This window comes from Crotalus tigris, unplaced genomic scaffold (assembly GCF_016545835.1).
Source record: "Crotalus tigris isolate CLP2741 ecotype Arizona unplaced genomic scaffold, ASM1654583v1 scf7180000018525.42219311030:4301911, whole genome shotgun sequence".
Lineage (NCBI taxonomy): Eukaryota > Metazoa > Chordata > Lepidosauria > Squamata > Viperidae > Crotalus > Crotalus tigris.
Genome location: NW_024097057.1, coordinates 3,579,365 through 3,607,159, shown reverse-complemented (window position 1 = coordinate 3,607,159; position 27,795 = coordinate 3,579,365). Strand labels below are relative to the sequence as shown.

The window sequence follows — 27,795 nt, the reverse complement described above, 5'->3', positions numbered from 1 at the left end:
TAGAGGAGAATAGAGTAGAACAGAACAGAACAATAAAATCAGGACTGAAAAGGACTTTGGAGGCGTCTAGTCGTCTTAAAAACTCCCAGTGCAACAATAAGCATCTTGCTGGTATAAATGTTTATTATATAGATCCAGAATAATCATATAGAATAACAGATCACGCGGCAGAGCATAAATTCCAATATTCGCAGTTGCTGTGGGGAAATTCATATATAACGAACAGCTTTTTATCAAGTTGGATACTATGCATTTAGGGGCTTCCAACTTGCAATTCCTAGTCTTCACAGCAACGCCGCTGAAACTTGCTGGGAGTTGTAGTCCACACCAAAGGGGCGTCCTGGTTTGAGGACGGCTGCCGGGAGCTCCCGGCTTGCCTTCAAGACTACATGACCCACAATGCCTAGCGGCGTCCGAGGGCCAACCGCCCTAGGGCATGCGCACTTTCTGAAAAGGCTCACGCGGCCACCGTCCGTTGGCTCGAATGCAACTACGCCTGCGCTCTGGCAAAAGTAGTTCCTCCGGCCGACCAGTTCTTCGTGGGGGGAAACGGCGCCAGGACTACCCGTCCCAGAAGGCGCCGCGCTTCGCCGTCGCCCGTTTTTCACGGACGGAGCTTCTCCGACGCTGCTGGGACGGAGCTGAGGGTCTGTCTGGCTGACGGGAAGCGCGCTCGGCCCGGAGCTCGTCGCGCGAAGCCGGAGGCCCCGAAGCGCTGAGGCGGCGGTGAGTCGGAGCGGGCCGTGGGGAGGGAGCGGGCCTGCCCTTCAGGCCCCGCTTGGACTTCGCGGCCCGGTTCCGCTCGGCCGGCGGCTGCAGGGTCCCCCGTCAGGACTTCGGAAGGGGCCGGCACTGCAGGCGGTCCTCGACTTACGACCACAGCCGAGCCCGGAATTTCTGTGCCTCAGGGAAACGTTGGCCGAGTTTTGCCCCCATTTTACACCTTTTCTGCCCAGTTGTTAAGTGAAACACTGCAGTTGTTAAATTAGTAACATGGGGGCTAAGGAAATCTGGGTTTCCCCATTGGCTTTGTCAGAAGATGACAAAACGGGGATCACGTGACCCCCCCCACACACACTGCGACCGTCATAAATATGAGTCAGTTGCCAGGCACTGTCTGCATTTTGATCACGTGACCGTGGGGAGGTTGCAACGGCCATAAGTGTGAAAAATGGTCATAAGTCACTTTTTTCCAGTGTCACTGTAACTTGGGTCATTAAATGAACGGTTGTAAGTTGAGGACTACCTGTATTTGTTTAGCCATCATTTGAAGCTACATTAGCACTGATGCATTTCTTTTCGATAATTTAGATGGCCGCCTCCTCTCTCACAGTGACTCTAGGTAGCTTGCTCGTAATAAAAACACAATGTAGAAAAAACTGAAGTAATAGGTCTATGCATATGTTGTACATAGTATGTTTTAGGTGTGACTCATGTATGTGTTTCACTTTGAGAACGGGCAACTAAATTTCATTTTTGATGTGTGCCATTGTGCCCATAGTGAAAAAATGACAATAAGGTTATCTTATCTGATAAAAAGTAAATAAAATAAAATAATATAAAATTTAAAAAAAACCATCCCACCTCAGCGACAACACACACTCATAACCAGCCATTTAATGGGCTCCATCCCACTCTGGGCTCCCCAGGCCTGCTGGCAGAACCATGTCCTCAGGGCCTTCCGAAAGAGTGTCCGAGTGGGGGGGCAGTCTAATTTCCGGAGGGATGATGTTCCAGAGGGAGGGAGCCACCACGGAGAAGGTCCTTCCAGTCCCGCCAGATGGGACCCACAACATTCCTTGCCTCCTCACTCTAGTGGGTGGAAGGGTGTGGATGTCTTATAATCTGGCTTTTTAGTTTTTGCTCTTTTTGTCGGATGGTCGGCTGGACTGTAGACTTGGCTTCTTGGCTATTGTTTACCACTTTCCTTTCCTCTAGCCTCTTCTTGTTAGTGAATCTATTTTTGACATTACCTTTGGCCCATCCTGCTAAGTTGCATATTTCACTGGCAAGATTTATGTAGCCACTGTGTAAATAGCTTCAAGCTAGTTTCTGAGTCACCTGTCCAAAGTAAATAAGTTATAGCTATTTGAAGCTCTTTTCCGTTTAGAATATCCTGATCTAATTCCTGTAGTACTTCTTATCCAGTTCAGGTGAAAAAGCACATTGCAGCCGGTTCAGTACAGGTAGTTCTCAACTTACAAGCATTCACGGCAAATATCTGTAGCTTGGGTGTAGGATGAAGGCGACGGTTCGTTTTCCGAGCTTGTGGGTTGGTTTGTGAACGTTTCGTTACCAGGCTAGGTAACCTTCAGGATAATTTAAGGCATGGGTGTCAAACGTGCAGCGTCACGTGACGTGTTACGATGTATCACAACTTTTTTTGCAGTGCCGGAGCTGGGATGCAACTGGCCTGCAGTTTGACACCCCTGGTTTAGGGGGATGTCAGTGTTTTCCTGTTTATAAGGGCTTCAGGTGTGGGTGTGTTAAGTGAGGGTCTTGTGATGAATCAGGTGTGAGTCATCAGTGAGAGGCTTGTGATGGGTTTTTTGATGGGGAAGTTACATCAGGTCAGGGTCATTGAGAGGTGGAGTGCTGGTTGTCGAAAGGCTTGCATGGGTGGGTTGAGGGTCAGTGCCGTCCCTGCTGGGCTGTGCGGTTGATTTGGGTTCCAGGGGTTGGTAGGCTGGTTGTGGGTCAATGTTGTTGATGGAATTGCTTGTGGAGTGCCAGGCTTCGATGAACTCACGAGCGTGGTGGGTAGTAGCGAGGCCGATGATTTTAGTGTTGCTCCAATTAAACTGGTGCTGTTTGGTATCGGTGTAGTATCGGGTAGAGATTAAGGATTTGGGATCGTGGCCTGGTGCTTTTATCCACTTCACCAAACTGACCCTGTTTGGCCTTGTAGCTTACCTACAACCAGTGGAATGTGGATCTTTTTAAAGTGTGAGGCAGTCACAATCTGTTTTTACGATCCTTATTCCCAGTGCCCTTCCACAGGTTGTCATGGCATTGCAGCCCAGATACTTATCACCATGTCAATCTGTTAACAAATACTTAACTCATATGTTTATTTTTTACAGGTTGCATCTGAAAAGAATATGAACGGTGACCCTTACCCCTAAATTTTGGCTTAGTTTCCGCTTGGTCATATCTGAAATGGAGTCCATGGCTGACCTGTTGAATCCCGAGTGACAGGATCCTGTGATGAAAAATGGAGAAAAAACGGAGGAAGAAATCAGCCTGATGATTAGGCTTCATCCGGAAAGACTATGCAGACAAGACTTTTGCTTGGCTGGGACAAAACTTTAGCGCTGTCAACTTAAAGAGCACTTAAAAAGAGCGGCTTTCCGTGAAACCCAGAGACTGAGGGAGAAAACGAGAAAGAACTGGTTCATGGAGAATCACTGTGTGAATTGAATCCATGGCAAACTGGAAATGAAACCTCCTCCTTTCCTGAACATGCGGCTTGCAAACACCTGGTTGTTTCTCACTGCAATCTTACTCTGTGGCAAACACCACCTGGGCACCAGGCTGGGGAATTCCTCCTCTCACGACAGTCATTTGTGCCCCGACTGCTCTCATCTGACCCTGAAGGTGGAATTCTCGTCAACCGTCGTAAAACACGGTAAGGAGTTCTTTGCAGCAGGTTGACCGGAGCCTTTGGAAAATGCAAATAGAATGTAAATATAAATATATAAATATTTATATAAATATAAATACGCGTAGTAGAGAAACTTTATCATGGCAGCAAAAGGCTGAGTAATTTATTTGCAGCATATTTTTATTATTGTAGGATTGTTGTCCTCAGGAGGCCAAATAACATAACTGGCCTTGGAGACTCTGACCTTGGCTACGTCTAGCTCATTATTAACTATTTGTCCCAGTCGGCAAAGTACACCTTCTGGGTGGTGTATGAAATCTGTTTCGCGCTAAGCCAGAGATGAATCATGGATTGCAGCCGTTAACTTTCCAGCTTTCTAATCTTGGGGAATATTGGATCCCGGCTGAGCATCTGCCACAACATGTTACAGTTACAGATGTGTTGGGGCTTGCTGTGTCAGGACTCATCAGTCTGTGTGAACAGCAAATGCATCGAGGTGATCCTGCATCAACGCATTTACATAGTCAGATTTAATAATCTGTAATAATTAATGAGGGAGCCGGTTTGGTATAGCGGCTAAGGCACCAGGCTAGAAATAGGGAAGCAAAGAGTTCTAGTCCTACGTTAGACGCAAAACTGCTGGGTGACCTTGGGCCAGCCATTTTCTCTTGGCCCTTAGAAGCAAGCAATGGCAAACTTCCTGTGAAATCGGCCAGGGTGCTGGAACAGGTACTCCGGAGTGCGGCTGGGACAGGCTGTGTGGAATGTAGGCAGGCCTAAAAGTGGCCAGAGTGATTTCTGACTTCCTGCTGGTTTCCCCATTGTTTGTGCTTGTGGGATCTGGCACTTCCCTCCGTGTCTCCTTAGAGGAGTTGATTTGCTGGCCGTTCCCGAACTTGTTCCAGTAAAAGGCTTTAGATTCCAAACAGTTTTAAAGTTTCCGTTGCCTTTTCTAATATGTGATAAACTGTCCCTTTGCAGAATACATCGTGGCTTTCAATGGCTACTTCTCAGCCCAAGCAAGAAGCAAATTCATTTCAAGAGCACTCAAGAACAGCGACATAGAAAGCTGGAGGATTGTGCCCCGCAACAACCCAGCCAGCGATTACCCCAGTGACTTTGAAGTGATCCAGATTGACGAGAATCAGAAAGTTGGAGTGCAGACGCTTGAAGACCATCCCAATATCAAACGGGTTACGCCACAGAGAAAAGTCTTTCGCTCGCTAAAGTACACTGAGAGTAAGCATGCTCGGCATTTCAGTGAATTGTTCCTGGGAAGAATTGGCCAGTCCTCATTCGTTTCCTCTGGAATTTTGCCGTTTCCAAAACTAAGTTTGCTTTTTAAAACCACATTTTAAAAATGAATTTCCTTTTAAAAACAAAATTCAGTATAGAGAAAAGTAAGGCTTTACAGGTATAGAATAGCTCCATGGTGGCGAACCTATGGCACGCGTGCCACAGGCGGCACGCAGAGCCGTTCCAGGTATGCCTGCAGAGCGATTATGCGGCGCCCCAGCAGCCCGATCCGGGCTCCGGAGGCCTGGAAAAGGCCTCTGCCACCTGGATCTATGGCTGCAGAGCAATTTTGCAGTCCCCCCATGGCTGATCCGGGCAGCAGAGGCCTTTTCCAAGCCTCCAGAGCTCAAATCCATGGCCGCTGGAAAAGGCCTCTGCTGCCCGGATCTATGGCTGCAGAGTCCACAAAGTCTTATTTTTATTCCTCTTTCAGTTTGGCCTGCTTGCTTTGGCCTTGTCAGAGATTATGCTGGGTCTTTGGCCATGCCTTTCACCTTGAACTTCAGTTTGAAACTACTGCGAATGTTATCAGGACAGAGAACCTGCCCATTCAACCTTACAAGGGTGGAGTCAAGGCATGTCCAAGATAATCACCGACTACATGTTTTCGTCCAACTGCCAAGGCTGAAAATGCCACTAGGGCAATTTAGAAACAATTAATAGATTATCGCCAGAGATACACAGTTTTTATGAATTTGTTTACAAAAATCAGCATTATGCTTTATGTATAGGTAATCCCTGACTCACAAGCACAACTGGGAGTAGAATTTCAGAATTTAAGGGCATTGTGGCCATTAAACGAATCATCACATTGACTGGACCTGATTTTACTACGATTTTTATTGGGGTTTAAGCAAATCCCTAAATGATCTTTGAGCGAACACAACTTAAACTTGTGAAACTTTCCCAAAAGCTTGGGGGCCTCTACTCTAATTGGTAAAGTGACATGTCTGTACTTCTCAACCCCCCAGCAGATTCCGCCGCTCCCTGTAATGAGACCCGATGGACGCAGAAGTGGCAGTCATCCCGCCCCCTCCGAAGGGCGAGCCTGTCTTTGGGCTCCGGCTTTTGGCACGCGACGGGCAGGCACTCCAGCAGGCGCTTGCTGAGAGCCATCCCTCGGCAGGTGGCACAGACCCTTCAGGCAGACGTGCTCTGGCAAATGGGCTTTACAGGTAGGCCTGTTGGTAGGTGCCATGTACATTCTTCATAGTTACAATAGGGCTTAATTATAGCATGGCTAACTTTTGGCTAGGAAGGTTAGAGTTTTCTTTTTTAGTAGAAAAGAAAAGATTAAACATTGTTGGTGTATAGTCATGCTGACCACATGACCAGAGAAGTGTTGCTGGCTGGGGAATTCTGGGAATTGAAGTCTACCTATCTCAGTAAGGCTGCTGAGGCAGAGAAAACATTTCCATAAAATATTTCCATAAAGCTTTTATGCATCGGTATTATGTATTTCTCTGTACAGTGTAGGCATGCAGGAATTGTTTCTTAAAACACCATCAGAACTGGATCTCTCGTACTAATCCTTGATTGTGTAAACCTTCTTTTGTACAAATAGGAGGTGGTGTAAGAGTGGCTGTCTTTGATACTGGACTCAGCGAGAAACATCCACACTTCAAAAATGTAAAAGAGAGGACAAACTGGACAAACGAGAGAACTCTGGATGATGGTAAAAACAAAAAGAAACCTGCATAGTGTCAAACTTTGTGAATATTTTTTTTTTCCTACTGCAGTCTCAGAACATCTTTTACTGGCCTCTGCCTATCACAGAGGCTGGATTAGGAAAACCTTTATATTTATTCTGTTTGCACCGTGAGATCTTTCCTTCTCCAGTTCTCCCCTGTCTTGCTCCTTGGAGTATGTTTGTGTGTTTGGCTTGGTTCCTTGAATCTTGACAGGTTCCTCATTTCTTCTCCTTTTCTCACCACAAAACTAGCTCCTCCTCCATAGCCACAATTGGCCAGACGGCAGCATATCAAAGCATCTTACTGAATTTTATTTGATGGCTTATCTTCGACAGGGCTGGGCCATGGAACCTTTGTCGCAGGCGTGATAGCTAGCATGAGGGAGTGCCAAGGATTTGCTCCAGACTCCGAACTGCATATATTCAGGGTCTTCACTAATAATCAGGTAAAGAGAGGAGCAATACATAGCATAGTGTTAGGGAGTTAGATTAAGACTGGGGGGGGGGGCAATCCATCCCAAGTCGTGGAAGCTCCCTGGAGGCCCTTGGACCAGTCCCTAATCTATTTCCTAAGTTTGTGATGGAAATAAAAATGGGAGGAGGGAATGCTGCAGGTGCCATTTCAGTACCTGGAGAAGAGGCGACATGTAAATCTAACGAGAAGTCAGTGCAGCATTCCTTAAGCTGGTGTTCTCCAGGTACAGGGAGATTGCATCTGCCAGAATTTCTACTGCCCTTCCCTTCCCTTCCCAGGGCAAAGTTCTTTATAATACTGGGGTCATTACAGGGAACCTCCCTGTCGCCTTAATTTCTATGTGCGTGAAGAGGCCAGGAGGCAGATAACGCCTTGAGGATTGTTTTTATTGTTGTGATGCTTAATATTAAGACCTGTTTCATTTTTAAATAGGTTTCATATACCTCTTGGTTTTTGGATGCTTTCAACTATGCTATCTTAAAGAAGATAGAAGTGTTGAATCTTAGCATTGGAGGCCCAGATTTTATGGACCGTCCGTTTGTAGACAAGGTTGGTACAGCGTGGGGGGTGGGGGAAAAAGAGATGGATAGCAATTAGACCTTTTCTCCTTTCGTCTTAGAAGATTTAGTTCAATAATTCAGTATTTTGGTTTTACACAAAATAATAATAGCATGGGGAATACAGTGCTATTATTATCAATACAATCAAACCTGGATTGCTTTACAATATAACCTTCTCTGAATATTAAGTCTTGAGGTAGCTAATCCCTGTGTTTCTAACATCTGATTATTTTCATTTCCAAGGTGTGGGAATTGACAGCCAATAACGTTATCATGATCTCTGCTATTGGAAATGATGGTCCTTTGTATGGGTAAGTAGTGTTTTTCATATATATATTTTGAGCAGAGATGTATTCTTTCAGAGTAAATTTACAATAAAGAAATGCTTTTGCCATTTTTAAAAAACAATGTTGATTTTTTCCCCAAATAGCTTGATTTCTTTTCAATGTAATCCTTCATCTTAGAACATGTGCTATAATACATACGTGATAGAATTTAAAATAATGTGTGATCAGGGGGACATGGTTTAAATTTCTTTGCAGGATTATTTTTTTAAACAAAATTAATCAATGAACAAGTAAAAAGGAAATATAATTGTTTCAGAAATATAATATCCATATAGGGGGACAAAGGAATTGTATAGTGAGTGCTTTTTACTTCTTCGCAGGATTATTGTGAAGTTTTAAAAAAGAGCTAGTAGGGAGAAGGGCAGAATTCCAGGTACTGCCCTCATCTCCTTGGACAGTAGTAGATCAATAATAAAAAATATACATTCTTTTTCAGCACACTCAACAATCCAGCTGACCAAATGGATGTGATTGGAGTTGGTGGCATCGACTTTGAAGATAATATCGCTCGGTTCTCCTCCAGAGGGATGACCACATGGGTGAGTACCTTTGTAGGGGCATCGTGCTCAGGGTGATGCGAAGGCACTCAAAGGTTGAGCCTGGTGCATGGTCTTCCATCACTTTACACGCCATATGGAAAGCGCAGCTTCACTTTTGATGGAAGTTGGTGTAAATCTCATTCAATTGAAGAGTGAGCGTAAAGCCATCTGCTCGATGATTGGACTTTTCTCCCTAGGAACTTCCTGGAGGTTATGGGAGAGTCAAGCCTGATATCGTGACGTACGGCTCTGGAGTGAGAGGATCCGGCATGAAAGGGGGTTGCCGCTCGCTCTCCGGCACAAGTGTGGCCTCTCCTGTTGTGGCAGGTGCTGTCACGCTTTTAGTAAGGTACGTGCTCCATCAAAAGACAATCCCCAGGCTTCTCGGATGAAGCTGCATCGGTTCATCATCATTCAAACCTCAGGACAACTGAGGAAAGCCAATTGCATTCCGGGAAATGCAATTTTAAAAGAGGGCAATTTTTTAAGCCGTGGTGAGGTTGTTTTAAATCTTGGAAGCCCTGCTTCACATAGAGCAGGGGTATCAAACTGCCGCCCATGGGCCAGATGCATCACACGGAAGCTGCACCCACCCCATTGCTGGCAATGACATCATGTGACGTCGCGAGTTTGACATGTATTGCAGTAATGTTTAAAACAGCTCAAAAACCGTTCTAGCATACTTGCTTACTTCTACTCTTTTGAACTGTAATTACAGTTGAGCTGGCCTGCTCTGTTAGTATCAGCAGGTCAATTTTGGATAGAGGTGTGCAAGTAGTGAGACTTATATAGAGCTCCATAGTGCTTTACAGCCCTCTCTAAGCAGTTTACAGAGTCAGCCTGTTGCCCCTAACAATCTGGGTCCTCATTTTACCAACCTCGGAAGGATGGAAAGCTGAGTCAACCTTGAGCCGGTCAGGATCGAACTCCTTTCTGTGGGCAGAGTTAGCCTGCAATACTGCATTCTGCATTCTACAAATCAGTACTGGATGTATTTTCAGAGGAAAGAGCATGCCAGTGTCAAATCCATTACAGCACAAAGCCTCTTGATCTCAGAGGCAAGAATCGATTTCACACTTCGGATTTTCTGGAACCTTGTGAAAGCTTAACTGCTCCAAAAGGATTTTCAAATTGGAATGTGATAGAGTTCCTCCTGCCAGGAACATTATTGGAATTATTTTTTTCCCCCTGACATTTCATCGTTGGCATTCAGTTATTGCATATTAGGGTATATTCCTGTTGCTACACCTTTGGATGTTGCTGTTGTACATGGCACAGAGGAATAGAGAAATAAACAGGGCATATCGTTCAGAGTCTGTTACCAAAATCATACGCAAAAAGGCAAATTTGAGAATGTTGTAGAAGCAAAAAATATGTACACTTTGGGTTTTTACATTATTTTTTTAAAAGTTTATAATTTTTAGGTTTGGATCAGATTTGAGTACATTTTCCCAAACTTTGACCAGACCAGGGGTAGGCAACCTCGGCTCTTTTATGACTCATGGACATAGCTGACTCAGGAATTCTGGGAGTTGAAGTCCATGAGTCATAAAAGAGCCAAGGTTGCCTACCCCTGGGCCAGACCTTAGACAAATTTTCCCATCTTTTTTCTTTTTTAAAAAAAAGCACTACTCTTTTTCCTGTGTTTAATCCAATCGTGCCTATAATGTAAGCATGTCCACCATGAATTTCAACAGGTAGTCCTCAACGTACGACTGCAATTGAGTCCAAAGTTTCTGTGGCTAAGCAAGGCAGTTGTTGGGAATGCTGCTCCCTTTTATGATCTTTCTTGTCATAGTTGTTAAGTGAATGGCTGTGGTTGTTAAATGAGTAACACCATTGTTAAGTGAATCCGGCTTCCCCATGGACTTCGTTTGTCAGAAGGCGATCATGGGATCCCAGGACACCACAACTGACGTAAGGATGAGCCAGTTGCCAATTGTTTGAATTTGGATCACATGGCCACGGGGATGCTGCAACCGTCATAAATGTAAAAAGACACGTATGAGTCATTTTTTTCAATGCTGTTGTAACTTTGAATGGTCACTAAACAGATGGTTATGAGCTGAGGACTATCTGTACAATAATAATGAGAGTGGTATTATTAGTAACACAATGAATCGCTCCTGCTTCGTTTAAAACTTCAGCACTATCAGACTCAACATTTCAGCTGTTTCTGGCTTTTAGCACAGTTCCGAAGCGTGAAATGGTGAATCCAGCTAGTATGAAACAGGCTCTGATTGCCTCGGCACGCCGGCTTCCCGGGATCAACATGTTTGAACAAGGGCATGGCAAACTTGATCTTCTCAGAGCCTATCAGATTCTCAACAGTTACAAGCCGCAGGCCAGGTGAGTTTCTTTCCAGACAAACAGCTCAGACCAGACCTTTTCGTTGGAAAAATAAACAAGCTGGCTGCAAATCCTGTTGAAACGCAGAGGCACGTAGCTGCCAAAATTTTCACACTTGACAAGCCAGCTGGGAAGTTTTAAATGGTGATCACATGACAGTAGGACAGTGGGCTGTCCTAAGTAAATGCCAGTTCCCGAGCACCCAAATTTTGATTGTGTGGCCGTGGGGATGCTGCAAGGGTCCTAGGTATGAAAACCAGTCACTTTTTTCAGTGCTGAGATTTTGAAAGGCCTCTTAAGGGAATAGTTGTAAGTTGAGAACTACCTCTACATTTCCGGTTTAAAGGCCAACAACATTCATTGGTCGGTGAAACATAAAAGTATTTCGTGTATGTTTATTGCTTCTCATGTGTTTATGCCTGCCCATTGTATTTTCCCTTTAGCCTGAGTCCAAGTTACATTGACTTGACGGAATGCCCTTACATGTGGCCGTATTGCTCTCAGCCCATCTACTACGGAGGCATGCCCACAATTGTCAACGTCACCATCCTGAATGGAATGGGAGTCACTGGGAGAATTGTAGACAAGGTAGGAGCTGGAGAAACCGAGCCAGGCTAAAGGACAACTACTGCATCACTTATCACGGTGCTTTACAGCCCTCTCTAAGCAGTTTACAGAGTCAGCCTTTTGCCCCCAACAATCTAGGTCCTAATTTGACCAACCTCGGAAGGATACAAAGCTGACTCAACCTTGAGCCAGTCAGGATCAAACTGCTGGCAGTGAGCACTGAGTCAGCTTGCAATGCTGCCTTCTGACCACTGCGCCACCATGGCTCTCTTATCAACAGCAATCCCCATCCCATTTGCTTTCACAGGGCTATCTGTATATTTGTATCCCCTGTGCTTATTATTGCCTCGTTCTACTCTTTTCATTTATTGTCTATCCTGAGAAGTAGTATGATTGGATGCAATCCTTAAAATTAAGTATTTCACATTTTTTGAAATGATCACATTTGCCTCAGTGTGATAAATTGCTGCAAACGTGACCCCTAGCCAAAAAAAGAGAGAAAGAAATCCAAACCATACAACATATGAGACGAACTAAGTGAAAAGAAGGGCCAGGGGTGACATGATAGCAGCATTCCAGTATTTGAGGGGCTGCCACAAAGAAGAGGGGGTCAAGCTATTCTCCAAAGCACCTGAAGGTAGAACAAGAAGCAACAGATGGAAACTAATCAAGGAGAGAAGCAACCTGGAACTTTCCTGACAATAAGAACAATTAATCAGTGGAACATCTTGCCTCCAGAAGTTGTGGGTGCTCCATCCAGTGAGGTTTTTAAGAAGAGACTGAACAGCCACTTGTCTGAAATGGTATAGACCAGGGGTAGGCAACCTTGGCTCTTTTATGACTCGTGGACTTCAACTCCCAGAATTCCTGAGCCAGCCACGCTGAGAGGAAAGGGAGAGGTTTCCAAGCTGAGCCATGCTGGCTGAGGAATTCTGGGAGTTGAAGTCCACGAGTCATAAAAGAGCCAAGGTTGCCTACCCTGGTATAGACTCTCCTGCTTGGGCAGGGGATTGGACTAGATGACCTCTAAGGTCCCTTCCAACTCTGTTATGCTACGTTATTCTATGTTCTAACCAGTATTGTGTTCACTGTTCTGCTTCTCCAATTTTTTAGCATCTGCGGCCTCAGTATTTTGATCAATTTACTTTCTATTTTATCCTTTGTAGCCGGATTGGCAGCCCTATTTGCCACAAAACGGAGATTACATCGAGGTGGCGTTTTCCTACTCTCCTGTTTTATGGCCTTGGTCAGGGTATCTCGCCATTTCCATCTCCGTCACCAAGAAAGCAGCCGGTTGGGAAGGCGTAGCGCAAGGCCACGTGATGATCACCATTTCCTCCCCAGCAGAGAATGAGGTTGGCTGAACCTTTTAAAGATCATTGCCTTGTTTTGATGTATGCATGCTTGAGGCCATGGGCAAACACTGCCTCAGAGGGACAGGTAGCCTCATTATAACATGGGCATCCATTGGTTTGGCTCTCCAAAGGAGATAACTTCTCACTACACAACACCCTCTAGTAAGATCTGTAGACTAAGAATCTTCAGAACTTTTCGGAAGGATCCTAAAAGTTGTTTTGAAATGTTCAAAAGCACACATGCACAAGCTTCAGATAATTGAAGTATAGTTGCTTCCTTCAGTTAAAGCATGCGTAGGAAACAGTGCATGGGTATGATTAAAACAAGACTGGTTTGTAAGAAGAGGACATTATGAAGAGGTGTTGTAAAACATCGTTGGTATTAACTGCATAGCTATATTTCTTCTGTTTCTTATCTCAAGCCTTAAATTCTTGGGTTTGCTGTTTCTTATTGCTTATTCTGTTTTTGCATAACATTGCTTGCCCTGAAATGGAACAGCGCAGTAGTTACGTATGGATGGATATTATCAGTAGATTGGATTACAAAATGGGTTTTGTTCAGGAAATTAGTTCGATTTTGTTTTGCTTGTTTTCAGTCAAAAATTGGTGCTGAGCAAACATCAACCGTGAAACTCCCCATCAAAGTGAAAATTGTCCCAACCCCTCCTCGGAATAAGCGGATCCTGTGGGATCAGTATCACAATCTTTGCTATCCACCGGGATATTTTCCAAGGGATAATTTAAGAATGAAGAACGATCCATTAGATTGGTATGTTTATACAGTTCTGATCATTATTTATGGATGATACGAAGAAGCACAATTAGCTCAGTAAATTCTTATCTATTAGTGAATTTTATTCTGAAGATATAATACTCTGCTTGAAAATCTGTGCATCTGTATCTACATTTCTTCTTACAAATAACTACAGTGTGCATATAGGCGATAAAGCCTAACTTTTTAAACAAGGTAAGAATAAATATATCTTTGGTGAAACTCTTGAATAGGGCCTGGTTGGTTTTAAAAAGTCTTCTAATACTTTCTGAATTTGCACTTGAATCTGTTGGCAGTTTACGGTATTTTCAAGTTAAAATGTAATATATGCAGGAAATCATTGCTTATGTTCTTTCAATGTTTGAATAAAGTCGTTTTCTCTAGAGACACTATAAATATTTAGTTTATTCAATTTTAGATTTTATTTGCTATTTTTACTTGGTACAAGTTTATGCAATCTGGCAAATAAAGACACTTAGATGCTGAGCGTTTTGAATGTTCTTTCTGTTGTCCATTTAGTTCTATTTTCTGTGAATTGTAATCTCTCTCTCTTCTTCCTCTCTTCTTTCCCCTCTTCCTACCCTTTCCTCTTCCCCCTTCCTCCTTCCCCTCCCCTCCCTTTCCTTTCCCTCCTCTCCTGTCCCCAAGAATTTCATTCCATAAAAAGTAATTTAAGTTTCTGGTACATCAGAAAACAGTTTGAGAGATGATTAGACAACATATTTGATTTGTTCCCCTCTTTAGGAATGGTGACCACATTCATACCAACTTCAGAGACATGTACCAGCATTTGAGAAGCATGGGTTATTTCATTGAAGTACTTGGCTCACCATTTACATGCTTTGATGCCAGTCAGTATGGTAAGTAATAATAAGTTGGTGTTTATTTCCTTTTAGATTAATCCAAATCTTAGGATTTCAAAATCCATAAAACAAAGATAGGCAGATTCAGGTTTATATCGTCTAATAATTTGCTAAACAACAAACTGTTCTACAATCTGGACTCAAGTATAAAATACGTCTATTTAATCTGAAAAAAGGACGTCTCCCGGGAATTGTGGACTTATTTTTAAATTGAGCTTTTAGTGCTCAAGACCTGGTGACCTTCATTTTATTCGTCTTGGCAGCTCAGTTTAGATGGAAAATGCCATTTAGTTGTTACGGTAAAAGAAAATGGAAGACTTGTCAAAAGGAGAGAGAAGAGTAGGACTTGAATCTGTCTAATAGGACAGCAGTTTTGAAGTGAGCTGCTGCTAATTCTATTTGAATGTTTTTGTATGAAAATTCAAATTGCCATCTTTCAAAGTGGATAGCAGGAGATTGTTCTTTATAATTATCAGGTTGTTGAAACACTTAAGAAATAAACTTCAGGTCCTGAATCCTAAGTAGGATTTCTTAATGCAGCATTGTTATTTGATAGAGTTTGTGAGGCTGATTTATTTTAGGGCTTTTATTACCTTTGATATACAGTGTCAGATTTTCTCTTGGCCTCACTGAATACCCATTTAACATTCAGTCCTTTTATTGTATAAGAGGACATTGAGGGTGATGTTATGCAGGTTAGGGGGAAAGATACACAGGTTTTAGTACATCTCAGGAACCCAAAGCTGCATTCACAAACACAGACTTGACTCCAACCTCAAATTAACAAAACGATTCCTCTGCTGACTTCATTATGTCGTTTTATGCCCCAGTAAAATATATCATGGCTTAATGTGATGACCGGTTCATCCAGCTTCTTGAGCAAGGGATGGCTTTCCTTGAGGGAAAGAGAAGGGATGAGAAGATGGATTACAAATTATCCAGCCCCATTTATTTTAATCCAGCACTTTTTTGTGCGGCTGCTGATAAAAACAGGATCGCCAACATGATCGCCAACGTCCGATAACGGATATGGCACAAGAAGAAGAAAAAATAATATTTATGCAAGCTGTCAGGTACAAAGGATCAGGACCCTAGATTAAGTTGCAGCACGGAAGATTTATTGGTAATTTTTTCAGTGAAGCAGTCGTTTATCCGAATCATCTGATAACATTTGTTGACGCCGATCATCTACAGCCTCCAGATTCTCTTTGCGCAGGAACATTGTTGATGGTGGACAGCGAGGAAGAGTATTTCCCAGAAGAAATCGTTAAGCTGAGAAGGGATGTCGACAACGGACTGTCGCTCGTCGTGTTCAGCGATTGGTACAACACTTCCGTGATGAGGAAAGTCAAGTTTTACGACGAAAATACACGGTAAGAGAGGTTGGACGCTGCCGCAAACGGTTGCCAATTCCATGGAGAGGCAGAGCGACTGAATGGCAGAGAGACGGGTGGGTAGGAGGGGGAAATAGGTGGCAGGGGAGAGCTTAAAGCAGAGTCTCCAACCTTTCTCGGCTGGCGGACCAGAGGGAAAGTGAGGGGATGCATTTTACGCTTGCGCCCGCGTGTGCAACAAAAACAGGACGGTGCTAGTGCCCACGTAACACTAGCACCGCCCTGTTTTTGTCGCGCGGCACTCCGTTTGCATAGCGGTGGCGGCACTAGCACGGGTGGGGGTGAGTGCATGGACTGGCCAGCCTGTTCTGCAGCCCAGTGTCCGTCAGGCTGTGGCCCGGTAGTGGGCTGCAGCCCACAGGTTGGGGACCCCTGGTTTAAAGGATGCTTTTAAAATGTAAAAGGTTATTTCAAAATGGATAAGATAAAGCACTGTAAACCTTTCGTTAATTTAAGCCAGGATTACAGGGATGGCTGAGGTGCTGTCCCTTTAGCTCAATCCTTAGCAGGCCTGCACAGAATTTTATTTTAAGCCCCTTAAGAGCTGAGGTTTACGTCTACAGGGGCTCCTTCTGTCAAATAAGCAGACTTACTGTTGCCCTGGGTGGTGACAGCAGCTGTGGCGTGTAGATTAGGCAGATGGGATCCCGTTTGTACAGGTAGTCCTTGAATTGCAACCGTTCGTTTAGTGATGGCTCAACGTTACAACGGCATTGGAAAAAGGCACGTGACCGTTTTTCACACTTATTACGACCGTTGCAGCATCCCCAGGGTCACCTGATCAACATTCAGAGACTTGGCAAATGACTTGTGTTTATGACGGTGGCAGTGTCCTGGGATCACGTGGTCCTCTTTTGCTAAGTCACTTAATAGCTTCATAGCCGTGCCATTAACTTAATAACTGGAGGGGTGGCAAGGACTGTCGTACAACTCACTTCACAAATGCTTCATTTAGCAACAGAAATGTTGGGCTCAGTTGTGGTCGTAAGTCGAGGACTAGCTGTAGAGTAACTAGTTTTTATACATGTCTTCTCTCCCCCCTCCCCTCCCCGGAACATCTCTGGTGGTGTTCTGCTGATTTCTCAGGCAGTGGTGGATGCCGGATACCGGAGGAGCAAATGTTCCAGCACTCAACGATCTCCTCTCCGTCTGGGGCATGGCCTTTAGCGACGGGCTCTACGAAGGAGACTTTACCTTGGAAAGCCAGGAAAGTAAGTACAGGGAGTCCTCACATAACAACTCTTTGGTTAATGACTGTTCAAAGTTACAACAAAGGGTTCTCTGGTGAGAAGGGCCTGGCTGAGGAATTCTGGGAGTTGGTCCACAAGTCATAAAAGGGCCGAGTCTGAAGACCCTCGGAATAGAGAGGAATCATTGGCTACAGGTTTTTTAATTAAAATGAACTAGAATTGCCTAACATAGGGGTCCCCAATGCCCAGGCTGCGGGCCACTACTGGGCTTGAGTCTTTCAGAACCGGGCCGCGGAAAGAGCTGGGGGGGTCCGCATCTCCACTTGCTTGAGCAGGGAGCGAGCACACATGTGCTTCATTTGTGTGAGCCGCGGGCGCATGTGCACGCCACTTGCACCAACAGAGCTGCACGATCATGCATGTTTGCCCGCCACTCACATGGGACCATCCTCTCTCCCCCTCCCTCCCCCACGCTGGTCCGCAAAGCCAAAAAGGTTGGGGAACTCTGGCCTAACACACCAATATGTGCTATTTTATTTTCAGTGAATTATGCCTCGGGATGCAGTATTGCAAAGTTTCCAGAGGATGGCATTGTAATTGCACAGACTTTTAAGGATCAAGGTACTGAGTTCCTCTCTTGCATTTAATATTCTTCTAGATGTGAGCTTGAATCTTCTGCTTTCTTTTAACAAGGAAAGCGTGGGAAAACTTGGCATTAATATAGGTAATCTGCTGCAGCGTCTTGGGGTCACGTGATTACGTGTCATGACCTGACGGGCAAGGCCATTGGGCAAAGCCAGAGTCACTTAACAACCGTGTTACTAACTTAGCAACTGCAATGAGTCACTCAACAACTGTGGCAAGAAAGGTCGTAAAACAAGGCAAAACTCTCTTAACGATTGTCTCACTTAGCAATAGAAATTTGGGGCTCCATTGTGGTCGTAAATCGAGGACTACCTGTGTGCTATACCGACTGACGCTTCGGGCACCGCTTGATGCAGTTTGACCTGTTTCCTCTCTCCCGTTCCTCCTAGGTCTGGAAGTTTTAAAGCAGGAGACGGCCATAGTCGAACACGTTCCCATTCTGGGCCTCTTCCAAGTTCCTACAGAAGGGGGGGGCAGAATCGTTTTGTACGGGGACTCGAACTGCCTGGATGACAGCCACCGGCAGAAAGGTGTGTAAAACTTCGCAGCGCATTTCTGTTACTGTAACGCTCAAGCACAATGGCAGATTCCAAAATGGAAGACTGTGCGTGCAGTTATGCACCCCTGTACATAAATCAAATGAAAATAAGTTTCCGCATCTTGGGATCTGAAATTTGTAGATTTACAAGCCATTTGTGAATTCCATGGTATTTATTATTGATATGCTTTCTCATGACACTTTCATTAGCCAGTGCTGAAATACAGAGAACTGACCGTAAAAAAAAAAAAAATTCTTCTCCAAGATTTGGAACATCGGTCTTGTTCATACCTAATGCCAAGTCAAGTAGTGGGCTTGTTTTGCATTGCGATACACAACCTCTTCCATATTACACAACTGCACACAAGCCAAGACTGACTGGGTTTGCACATGGTTTATGAACAAAACAATTGGCCAGTTTTGCACAGTATTTCAAGCCAAACTACCTGATGGCTCAGGACCATATCTTGATGTAGCTTTAGTGTTTCTCAGACTTAGCAACTTTAAGACGTGTGGACTTAATTCCCAGCATTCCTCAACCAGCATTCTGGCTCTGGGATTCTGGGAAGTGAAGACCACACATCCATCAAATTTAAGCAACACTGAGGTAGCTTAATCAACAAATTGCAGTTAAAAACTTGGCTTTTAAACTCTATGGTATTGACCCCAGTCAGTGATTTGTGTGATTAAATTAACTATTGGAGAAAACTGAAAATTATAAGACATGTTTATTGAAAATTGGAGACATTCAGAATATATTGGAAGATTATACCGTTATTTTATAGCTAGCTAGCGAGCTAGCCTTGGATAAAACGCTCTAATAAACAAGTTTTAAATAGAGACAACTTCCAATCTCATTAGAAGGATTCTGTTGGAACAAATTATTCTGACTTTATGGGAAGTAGGCTGACTTTGAAGCAGTCTGTTCCAGCTATGGAATGGAGGTTGAAACAGTCTGTGTTCAAATTGGGCCAATTCTGATAACGTTGGAACAGGTGATACTCAACATATTTGTTAAAGGTGGAACAGGACATTTTGAAATCAGAACACCGCAATTTCCAGTTGCTCTATAAATCTCTACTTTGAAATTTTTAAAATAAATGTACTGTGGCAATTCAGAATCACAGTTTGCATTGATTCCAGAACATGTAGCCTATGGGATCTACATTTCAGAACAAATTAATCTTTCCTAAGGTTTATTTCATATTGATGTAATCTATAACTATGTATAATAATAATAATAATAATAAAAACATCTGGCTGACTGCAATGATCCATAATAATAATAATAATAATAATAATAATAATAATAAAAGGTTAATGAGCAGTGTTTCTCAATCCTAGCAACTTGAAGATCTGCAGACTTCACCTTCTAAAATTCTGGAAGTTCAACTCCACATGTCTTAAAGTTGATAAGATTGGGAAACACTTGGAGTATTGAAAAAAATACCAATCTTAATCCATCCCATTGAGGATTACAGCTAGTCCTTGATTTACAACATTTCATTTAGTGACTGAAGATACAACTGCAGTGAAAAAAATGTCTTATAACCATTTTTCCCACACTTAACAACTGTTGCAGCATCCCCATGGTCACGTGATCAAAATTGAGATACTTGGCAACAGACTAACTGGAAAATAAGACCTAACGCATCTTTTGGAGCAAAATTAATTTAAGACCCGGTCTTATTTTGGGGGAAACACGGTTATTAACTTCTAGAGCAGTGTTTTTCAACCTGTGGACTTCAACCCCCCAGAATTCCCCAACGAGCCATGACGGCTGGAGAATTGTGGGAATTCAAGTCCACAGGTCCTTCAGTTGCCAAGGTTAAGCAACATTGGACTAGAGAAGGATGCTCAATTCTGTTTTTAGCGGTGAAGTAGAAAGGCCTTGAGTACGGCATCAGCCAGCCTTTCACGTTAGGAGTGGGAGGCGGTGACTCCTGCTGCGACTTCAGTAAGCTTAGCAGTCTTTAAAATTCCTCACATACATAATGTGTAAATCCTAAAAATGTGTCTGACCTCCGTATTAAAGAGAAAAGAAATCAAAGGTGCATACTTCGGTGACATGGGGATTATGAAGATTAATATCCATTCCCACCAAAGGGTAATGTGAAGCGGGGGAAGGATTTTACGAAAAGGCCTTTGAACTGTGCTTAAATGATTTGAGAGTAAATCTGACTCTCGGCTCCAAGCTCCAAGACAAGGAGGGTGGGGAATCTTCGCTAAAGTCGGTTTGCCCAACATCGTTTCAGAGGAAAATCTGCTAGCCCTAAAAAGCCTCATTGTTTATTCTTTATTTATTGGTATCCCGCCTTTATTTTTTTTACAAATAAGGGAGCAAACAGGTCTAATATAGTCACTATTTTTGGTGCCACTGTAACTTTGAACGGTTGTAAGTCAAGGACTATCTGTGTTTACTGCGTAACTGCTGTGAAGAATCTTGGAAGCCACGTGATATTTTTTTTCTTTCTTTTCAACAGTTTTTTCCCCTTCTTGACCTTTATACGTTTTCTTTGATTACTTTTTTTTTCTTCCCTACCTTATATTACTCGGCATTAGTTTTTAATCTTCTCGCTTAAAAGTTTTAATGAAAATTACATACAAATTGATTGGACGCCCACAGGCTGTGTTAAATGAAGCCAAGGACATAGTTTAATGTGAAACTGAATAAGCCTAGATTTCATTTAGTGATTGCGCCAGCCTCCTCGTTGTCTGAAGCACTCTATTTTGACATGATATCTGAGCTGACAAAACATTATCTGCAGTTGACCGTTAACCCAGAATCGGAAAGCAAGTTTGAGACCGGGTTTGCAAGCCAAAGTTTTCTGTAGCCAGTTGTGCAAATTGCAAAGCATGGGCTTCCGTGCTATTATTCCGACCTCTGAAGAATATTCATTAAAAAAACAGGAACTGATGAAGAAGGCAGAAGCAGAAGCATAATTTGCTGCTATATTTCAAACCTCTTACAGGTAGTCCTTGACTTTTGAACCCCTAAACTTTAGTTTAGTGACTGTTCAACATTACAAGGGCACTGAAAAAATGCTTTTGATTTATGACCATTCCTTGCATTTAAGTCTCACCGCTCAAGGTTGACTCCGCCTTCCGTCCTTCCAAGATCGGTAAAATGAAGACCCAGATTGTTGGGGGCCATAGGCTGACTCTGTAAATGGCTTGGAGAGGGCTATAAAGCAGTGTGAAGCAATATATAAGGCTATTGCTATTTCCCTTCCTTCCATCCATCCATCATGCACAATCTTAGAATGCAGTATTGCAGGCTGACTCTGCCCATTGCCAGGAGTTCGATCCTGACAGACTCAAGGTTGACTCAACCTTCAATCCTTCTGAGGTCGGTAAAATGAGGACCCAGATGGTTGGGGGCAAATATGCTGCCTCGGTAAACTGGTTAGAGAGACCCATAAAGTATTGCAAAGTGGTGTATAAGTCTAAGTCCTAGTGCTGTTAAGACCACTGCAACACATCTATAATCATCCAATTGCAATTTGGGTGCTTATAACCCAGTCTGTTTTCATGCCTAAGGAGGACTAGAAGTCTTCATATCCTGGTTTCTAGGCCGGCACCTTAACCCTCTTAACCCCTGCACCCAACCAGCTCTCTCTTCCCATCTACCTTGCCTTCGACAGGTAGTTCCTGAGAAGTAAAAGATAAACGCTTGACATTTTCAGCCCCCCCACCCTCTGAAACCCCGCAAAACTAGGGTAGACCTCAGCTCTGCAGAGCGCCAACTCTGAATGGCACAGAGCATCTGGGAAAATAGATGGCATCCATAGGGATTTTTTTTTAACTTAAAATCCTGCTTCAAGAAACTGCTGCTCACAATTGGCTCATTTGGCTATTCAGCGGGCCTGTTTGGAGCGCCAATGCGATTTCATGTCTTTGTTTTTGATTTCCCCAGATTGCTTCTGGCTGCTCGACTCCGTCCTGCAATATACGTCCTACGGAGTGATGCCGCCGAGCCTCAGCCACTCGGAACACAGGCAGCGGCCCCCAACCGGGGCGGGTTATGTTCTTCCAGAGAGAATGGAAGGTGATTTGATTTGATTTCTTTACAGCCAAGGCTCAGAGCGATGGCATTTGGCGTGGAGCGAAGAGGACAGGAGGTTTCTGTTAACTGTTGTCCGTTTCAATCTTTTTTTCTGGAGTGGGAGAAAAGTGGAGAAAACAACAGGAGTGGGGTGGAGAAAAGAGGGTCAAGGTGGGAGGTGTTGTGTAGAACAAGGAGGAGCAGGTCACAAACTGAAGCCCCCTCCCTTCCCAGCAAGGGAGTCAAGCTCTTCTCCAAAGCCCTTGAAGGCAGGACAAGAAGCAATGGATGAAAACTCATCAAGGAGAGAAGCAACCTAGAACTAAGGAGAAACTTCCTGACAATTAGAACAATTAACCAGTGGAACCACCTGCCTCCAGAAGCGGTGAATGCTCCAACACTGAAAGTTTTTAAGAAGAGACTGGACAGCCATTTGTCCGAAATGGTATAGGTTTTCCTGCCTGAACGGGGTTGGACTAGAAGACCTCCAAGGTCCCTTCCAACTTTATTATTCTTATTATTAAACCTCTTACAGCTTGCAGTGTTCCCACCAAAGTGGGTTTGGCTGTGAGTCAATTCATTTTTATATGCTTTGGGATGCTCTGAGGCAGCCTTTCTCAGCTGTGGCAACTTGAAGATGGGTGGATTTCTGTAGCCACCTGAGGGATTCTGGGAGCGGAAGTCCGAAAGTTGCCAAGGTTGAGAATTCTGTCAGTCGAACTCCACACATCTTAAAGCATAGCTGGCTGGGGAATTCTGGGAGTTGAAATCCAACCCATCTTAAAGTGGCCAGGATTGAGAAGCACTGTTCTAATGGGTGGAAAATGGCAAAGGCTTAAAGCACTAATTCCCCCTGCCCCCCAATTCCTAGTTTGGGGAGATGTTTGCCTCTTAGTGCCTTCCCCCAGGGCTGACATGTTTGCACCATCAACTCCTTTGCTGTTTCTGTACATCCTGGCATCTGCAGATCGTGCAGGAAAGCAAAGTGCCTCCTTCAGCTTTCTAATATTTTCCCCAGGATCTGCTGGTTCACTGTTGGTTTTATTTATTGGCAATTCAGCCCATCTCAAAACTCTGAGTGGCTTACACACAACCAAGCCCTTTTTGGCTTGCCTGCTTTAGTGTTGTTTTTTTTTTTACCCACCCTCCCCAAATAAATGGGGTAAAGAGTTAGCTTCAGTAAAACCAAGATCTAGTTCTCAACGCTTAGAAAAAGCAGCAAGCGAGACTTCCAAGGATTTCCAGTAATTCTTTTCTACGACATTTCCAGGGAACCACCTTCATCGCTACTCCAAAGTGCTGGAGGCTCATCTGCGTGATCCGAAACCTCGCTCACTTCCGGCATGTCCTCATTTGTCCTGGGCGAAGCCACAACCTCTGAACGAAACAGCACCCAGGTTGTCTTTTTTTTTTTTAATTGTTTCTGCCTTTTAGAAAAAAAATTCAGTTTCAAATCATCAATACAATACATTGAATAATAAATAAGGTCTTAGGTTTGTAAAGGGAAATGTGCAAAGGTGTATTTTTAAGATGCACCGACCTGAACAGTGGTGGCAAACCAGTTGGGCTTGGCGTGTTAAAAATTTTCAGAAAATGTCTTACCTTGGCTCTGCTGGTGGGTCACACACTCCCCATCCCCCAGACAAAAGAGGCCTCTCTAGACTCTCTCAGTCTCCTCTACAGATCCTCTCGCTGTCTGTGGAGATGCTCAGTCATCCAGGCCCTGGAATTCTGGGAGTTGAAGTCCACAAGTCATAAAAGAGCCAAGGTTGCCCACCCTTGGTCTAGAAGCCACAGAAATTGGAAGCCCTCAGGGTCCAACCTGTATCTCACACTGCCAGATCCTGTGGCTGACAGCAAAGCCAAGTAAACATGGAATGGAATGCCAAGACCACACGATAGTGTTTGGTAGCCAAGAACATCCTCAAAAATGGCTGTTCTCAACCTTTAGCAGACTTTGGGAAACATTGCTTGACTTCTTTAAGCAGACATTTCTGTAATATCCTTGTTTGACTACCCAGCTCTGACTGAACCAGGTTAAACCAGCATCTTCCCGATTGAGACCCGTTGTAGGCATTACATCTGATGCTCTCAAGAATGATTCCTTCCTTTAGATGTTCATTATATTTTTCTGGTAGTCTCAATTGATCAGCAGCCCAGGAAATGTAAAGAGTTCGATTTGATTTTCTCTCTTCTAGCAACCTTTGGAAACATCAGAAGTTATTATCGATTGACCTGGATAAAGTGGCCTTGCCAAGTTTCCATCAGAACCGGCCCCAAGTAAGACCTTTATCCCCGGGAGAGAGCGGAGCATGGAATATTCCAGGAGGTAAAAATTGAGATGAGTGGTTATGCAAACCTAAGCAATAAATAAACAGTGTAACATATGCAAACAAAAGTAGCTCTTTGTTAAAAGGTTTAAAAGCTGAAATGTTACTTCCTGGAAATGCCGATCAATTTCACGTTTTTGCTCTCCTGTGCAGGAATCATGCCTGGCCGTTACAATCAGGACGTGGGAGGGACGATCCCTGTCTTTGCTTTCCTGGGTGCCATGGTGGTCCTGGCGTTTTTTGTGGTCCAAATCAAGTCCAAGAGCAGGCCAAAGAGAAGGAAACTTCGAGTTAAACGGCCACAAATTATACAGCAAAGTCACCCTCCAAAGACTCCCTCCGTTTGATGGCTGCAGCCAAAGATTTCACTGACTGCTTTGTGGGAATGGTGATCAACTGCTAAAGACCTTTTGACCTGACCTAGCAACCTTCTGCTTTTGTCTTGGGTTCTTGACAAGTGACGGATGACCTTCAGATTAAAAAAACACACTATGATTTTTCAGTAGCTAAACTGACCAAAGGCTTAAAACGCTATTTAAGAAGGAATCAATTGCTTCTGAGTTTGGGAAGGACCTTCCCCCCCCCCTTTTGACATTGACCAAACCTTTTCAGTAGGGAATACTTTTCTGTATTTATTTTCAGAGGGACCAGGAGAAGAGATCCTTTTCAAGAATCCCCTTGATTCATGGATGGCAGCACCATTTTTTTTCTCCCCCTCCCCCCGAATGGTGTGCCTTTATTTTTTATTTTTATTTTTTTAAAAAAAGTTCTCTCTTATGAAGACAAATAGAACTCAGGTGATCCTCCTGCAAGGAGGAGAAAGAAACCGACAGTTTGAACAAAAGCAGGAACAAATCGGTGTGGCTGATTTGTCTGACCAGCGTGGACCTGTAGTCCTTTCATTTATTTTTATAAAGCAACTTACCGCGACGTTTTGTAATTCTTCAGCATGATTTCACCCTTGCGGGTGGATAAAAAATTTTTTTTCAATAAATATGCTATCTATATTGAAATGGAAAGAACAAAAAGCCAGCACACCCTCTGCCCTCTAAATGAAAGAGAAAGTGCTGACAGAAGAAAGTATTTGTAGCTCAGAATTGAACTGTGGGGCCTTTTGTGCGTTCTGAGCTCGGTAGGTAACATCATCAATGCCGGAAGGGAGTGTGGCTTGTAAAATGGAGGAGGAATAGGAATACTGTGGGGTCCTTGGTGCGCTCTGAGCTTGGTTGTTTTCTTGCAGACATTTCATTACCAAACTAGGTTACATCATCAGTGCTGGAAAGGTGTGGAATTTGTTCCCTGTTTATATACAAATGGCTTTCCCTGTCAGTGTCGGTGGGACAATAGCCTAATCCAGGGGTAGGGAACCTCGGCTCTTTTATGACTCATGGACTTTAACTCCCAGAATTCCTGAGTCAGCAGAAAACAACACTTCATCAATACTGGCAGGGCAAGCTACATATATAAACGGGGAGAAAACTCACTTCCTTCCAGCACTAATGATGTAACCTAGTTTAGTAATGAAACGTCTGCAAAAAAACAACAAGCTCAGAGAGCACCAAGAATTCCACAGAAGGAGAAAAATCAAATAATAATGGGGAACTATTCTGTGTCTTGTCCCCTATTCCCCCTTTTCTGAACATTTTACATTTATAGCTTCAGGGAAAAAAACAAACCAATCCCTCTTAAATTCCATTGAGAACAATTTTCAGAGTGAGAATCTCTGAAACCGGGAGCCTTATAAGTTTTGAAAGAGAAACAGAACTGAAGTGATAGAAGTATTTCAGCAGCTAATTAGTATATCAAAGAATGAGTGAACAGGAGCAGATCTCAGACCTGTAAAAAACTAAAAATTAGGACGACGAATGGCTCACAAAATTTTTTGCCTTGAATTAGTCCTTAAAGGGCTGTTAAGGTTCTTTCATGATGGAATTCAGAAGGATTGAAGTGGTGGGATTTAAGCCTTTATCTTACTAATGACTTTTTTCTCTGCCTGTGCCTCCCTTTTCGGCTAAGTTGTGTCATATCTAACCACATGGTTAGACTTTGCAAGAACACCAACATCACGTGAAATGTGATAATCTCCCAAGGTTTAAAAATGCTGTCTTTTCCCCTGCACTAAAGACAACCTGCAGTACTATCCCTGGGGTGGGTTGTGTGGATGCAGCTGCCCTCTTGCTGGTTAATGATCCTGGGTAATCCACTCAGGAGACCCCTTCCTGAAGGAACTTGATAAATATCCTTAGATAAATAACATGGAATTGCATAGAGAGAGAAGAGAGTATACTCCTCCCTCCTCTACTGTAATTCTACAGATTGAGGCTTCCCAGATGAAACCAGTGATAGTATTTTCAGGAAAAAGCAAAATAAACCCATTTCTTTATATAGCACAAAACCGCTAGTGGGATTTTATCTATTTTATTGTTCAATCTGTGCATGGTGCTCGCCCATTTCACATGCCTGATTCTGGATGGCTCACATAGTTAAAAAAAAATACAAATTAATAACTGAAATACTAACAACAACAAAAATCTATTAAAACCATTAAACAATAAAATTTGTGAGAGCATTACATCCATGCACAATTTCAGAGGCTCCATACCCCTGTCAGATCCCCAGGGACAATGGCAAAGGCCTTTGGGGTCTTCTAGAAAGCCACCTGTCGCATGCTCCTCCCGATGGGAATGGGCCAATGGATTGGGAAGAGGCAGTCCCTCAAATGACCTCAACCCGTGATTTGTGGGGCTTTACAGATCATTACCAGCATCTTGAATTAAACCTGGAAGTGGAGGTGTAAAGTTTGGTCTAGTCTAGTGGTTAAGGCACCAGGCTAGAAAGCGGAGGAAGGTGAGTTTTAGTCCTGTTTTAGGTGCAAAAGCTAGCTAGGTTTCTTTGAGCCAATCACCAGGAGTTGGTGAGTTCTAGTCCCACCTTAGCCATGAAAGCTTGTGGATGTTTGGCTCTGTTGCTCCTTTGGGCTGATGTGGTTTCGAGACTGACCAACGTTTTGTTGACAAGTGGCATATTTAGCTGATGAGGTGGTGGGCTTGTCTTATCTCTGTGTGTATTTGCTTCCCAGGTGATAAACGGCACTGAGCCCTGTGGGATGGGACAGCATTTTTTCTTTTCCTGTGGTTGCTGCATTTCTGGGCTTGGTTTATTAGGTCAATAGGGAGAAAGTTCTGGTTTATTCCGAGAATAAATAAAGTCCCGTTGGATCTTTAGTTCAAATAAGA

At 43.6% G+C, this 27,795-nt stretch overlaps 1 protein-coding gene across 3 annotated transcripts; it reads left to right on the top strand.

Annotated features, from left to right (window-relative positions):
* Positions 1-487: 487 nt before the first annotated feature.
* On the top strand, positions 488-27,795 carry MBTPS1 (membrane bound transcription factor peptidase, site 1). Of its 3 annotated transcripts, none has more exons than XM_039353795.1 (23): positions 488-726; positions 3,084-3,628; positions 4,586-4,843; positions 5,875-6,075; positions 6,465-6,575; positions 6,927-7,036; positions 7,498-7,614; positions 7,869-7,936; positions 8,409-8,511; positions 8,709-8,860; positions 10,699-10,860; positions 11,304-11,448; positions 12,594-12,782; positions 13,379-13,551; positions 14,299-14,414; positions 15,634-15,790; positions 16,898-17,022; positions 17,545-17,622; positions 18,036-18,176; positions 22,101-22,232; positions 23,500-23,626; positions 24,428-24,558; positions 24,713-27,795. In XM_039353795.1, exons 2-23 carry the CDS (start codon positions 3,439-3,441, stop codon positions 24,904-24,906), a joined length of 3,180 nt encoding a protein of 1,059 aa, XP_039209729.1. In that variant the 5' UTR covers positions 488-726; positions 3,084-3,438; the 3' UTR covers positions 24,907-27,795. The 3 variants fall into 3 exon arrangements, with proteins under 3 accessions (XP_039209729.1, XP_039209726.1, XP_039209727.1); XM_039353792.1 differs by having other exon boundaries at positions 5,872-6,075; XM_039353793.1 differs by lacking the exon at positions 488-726 and adding an exon at positions 2,165-2,186 and having other exon boundaries at positions 5,872-6,075.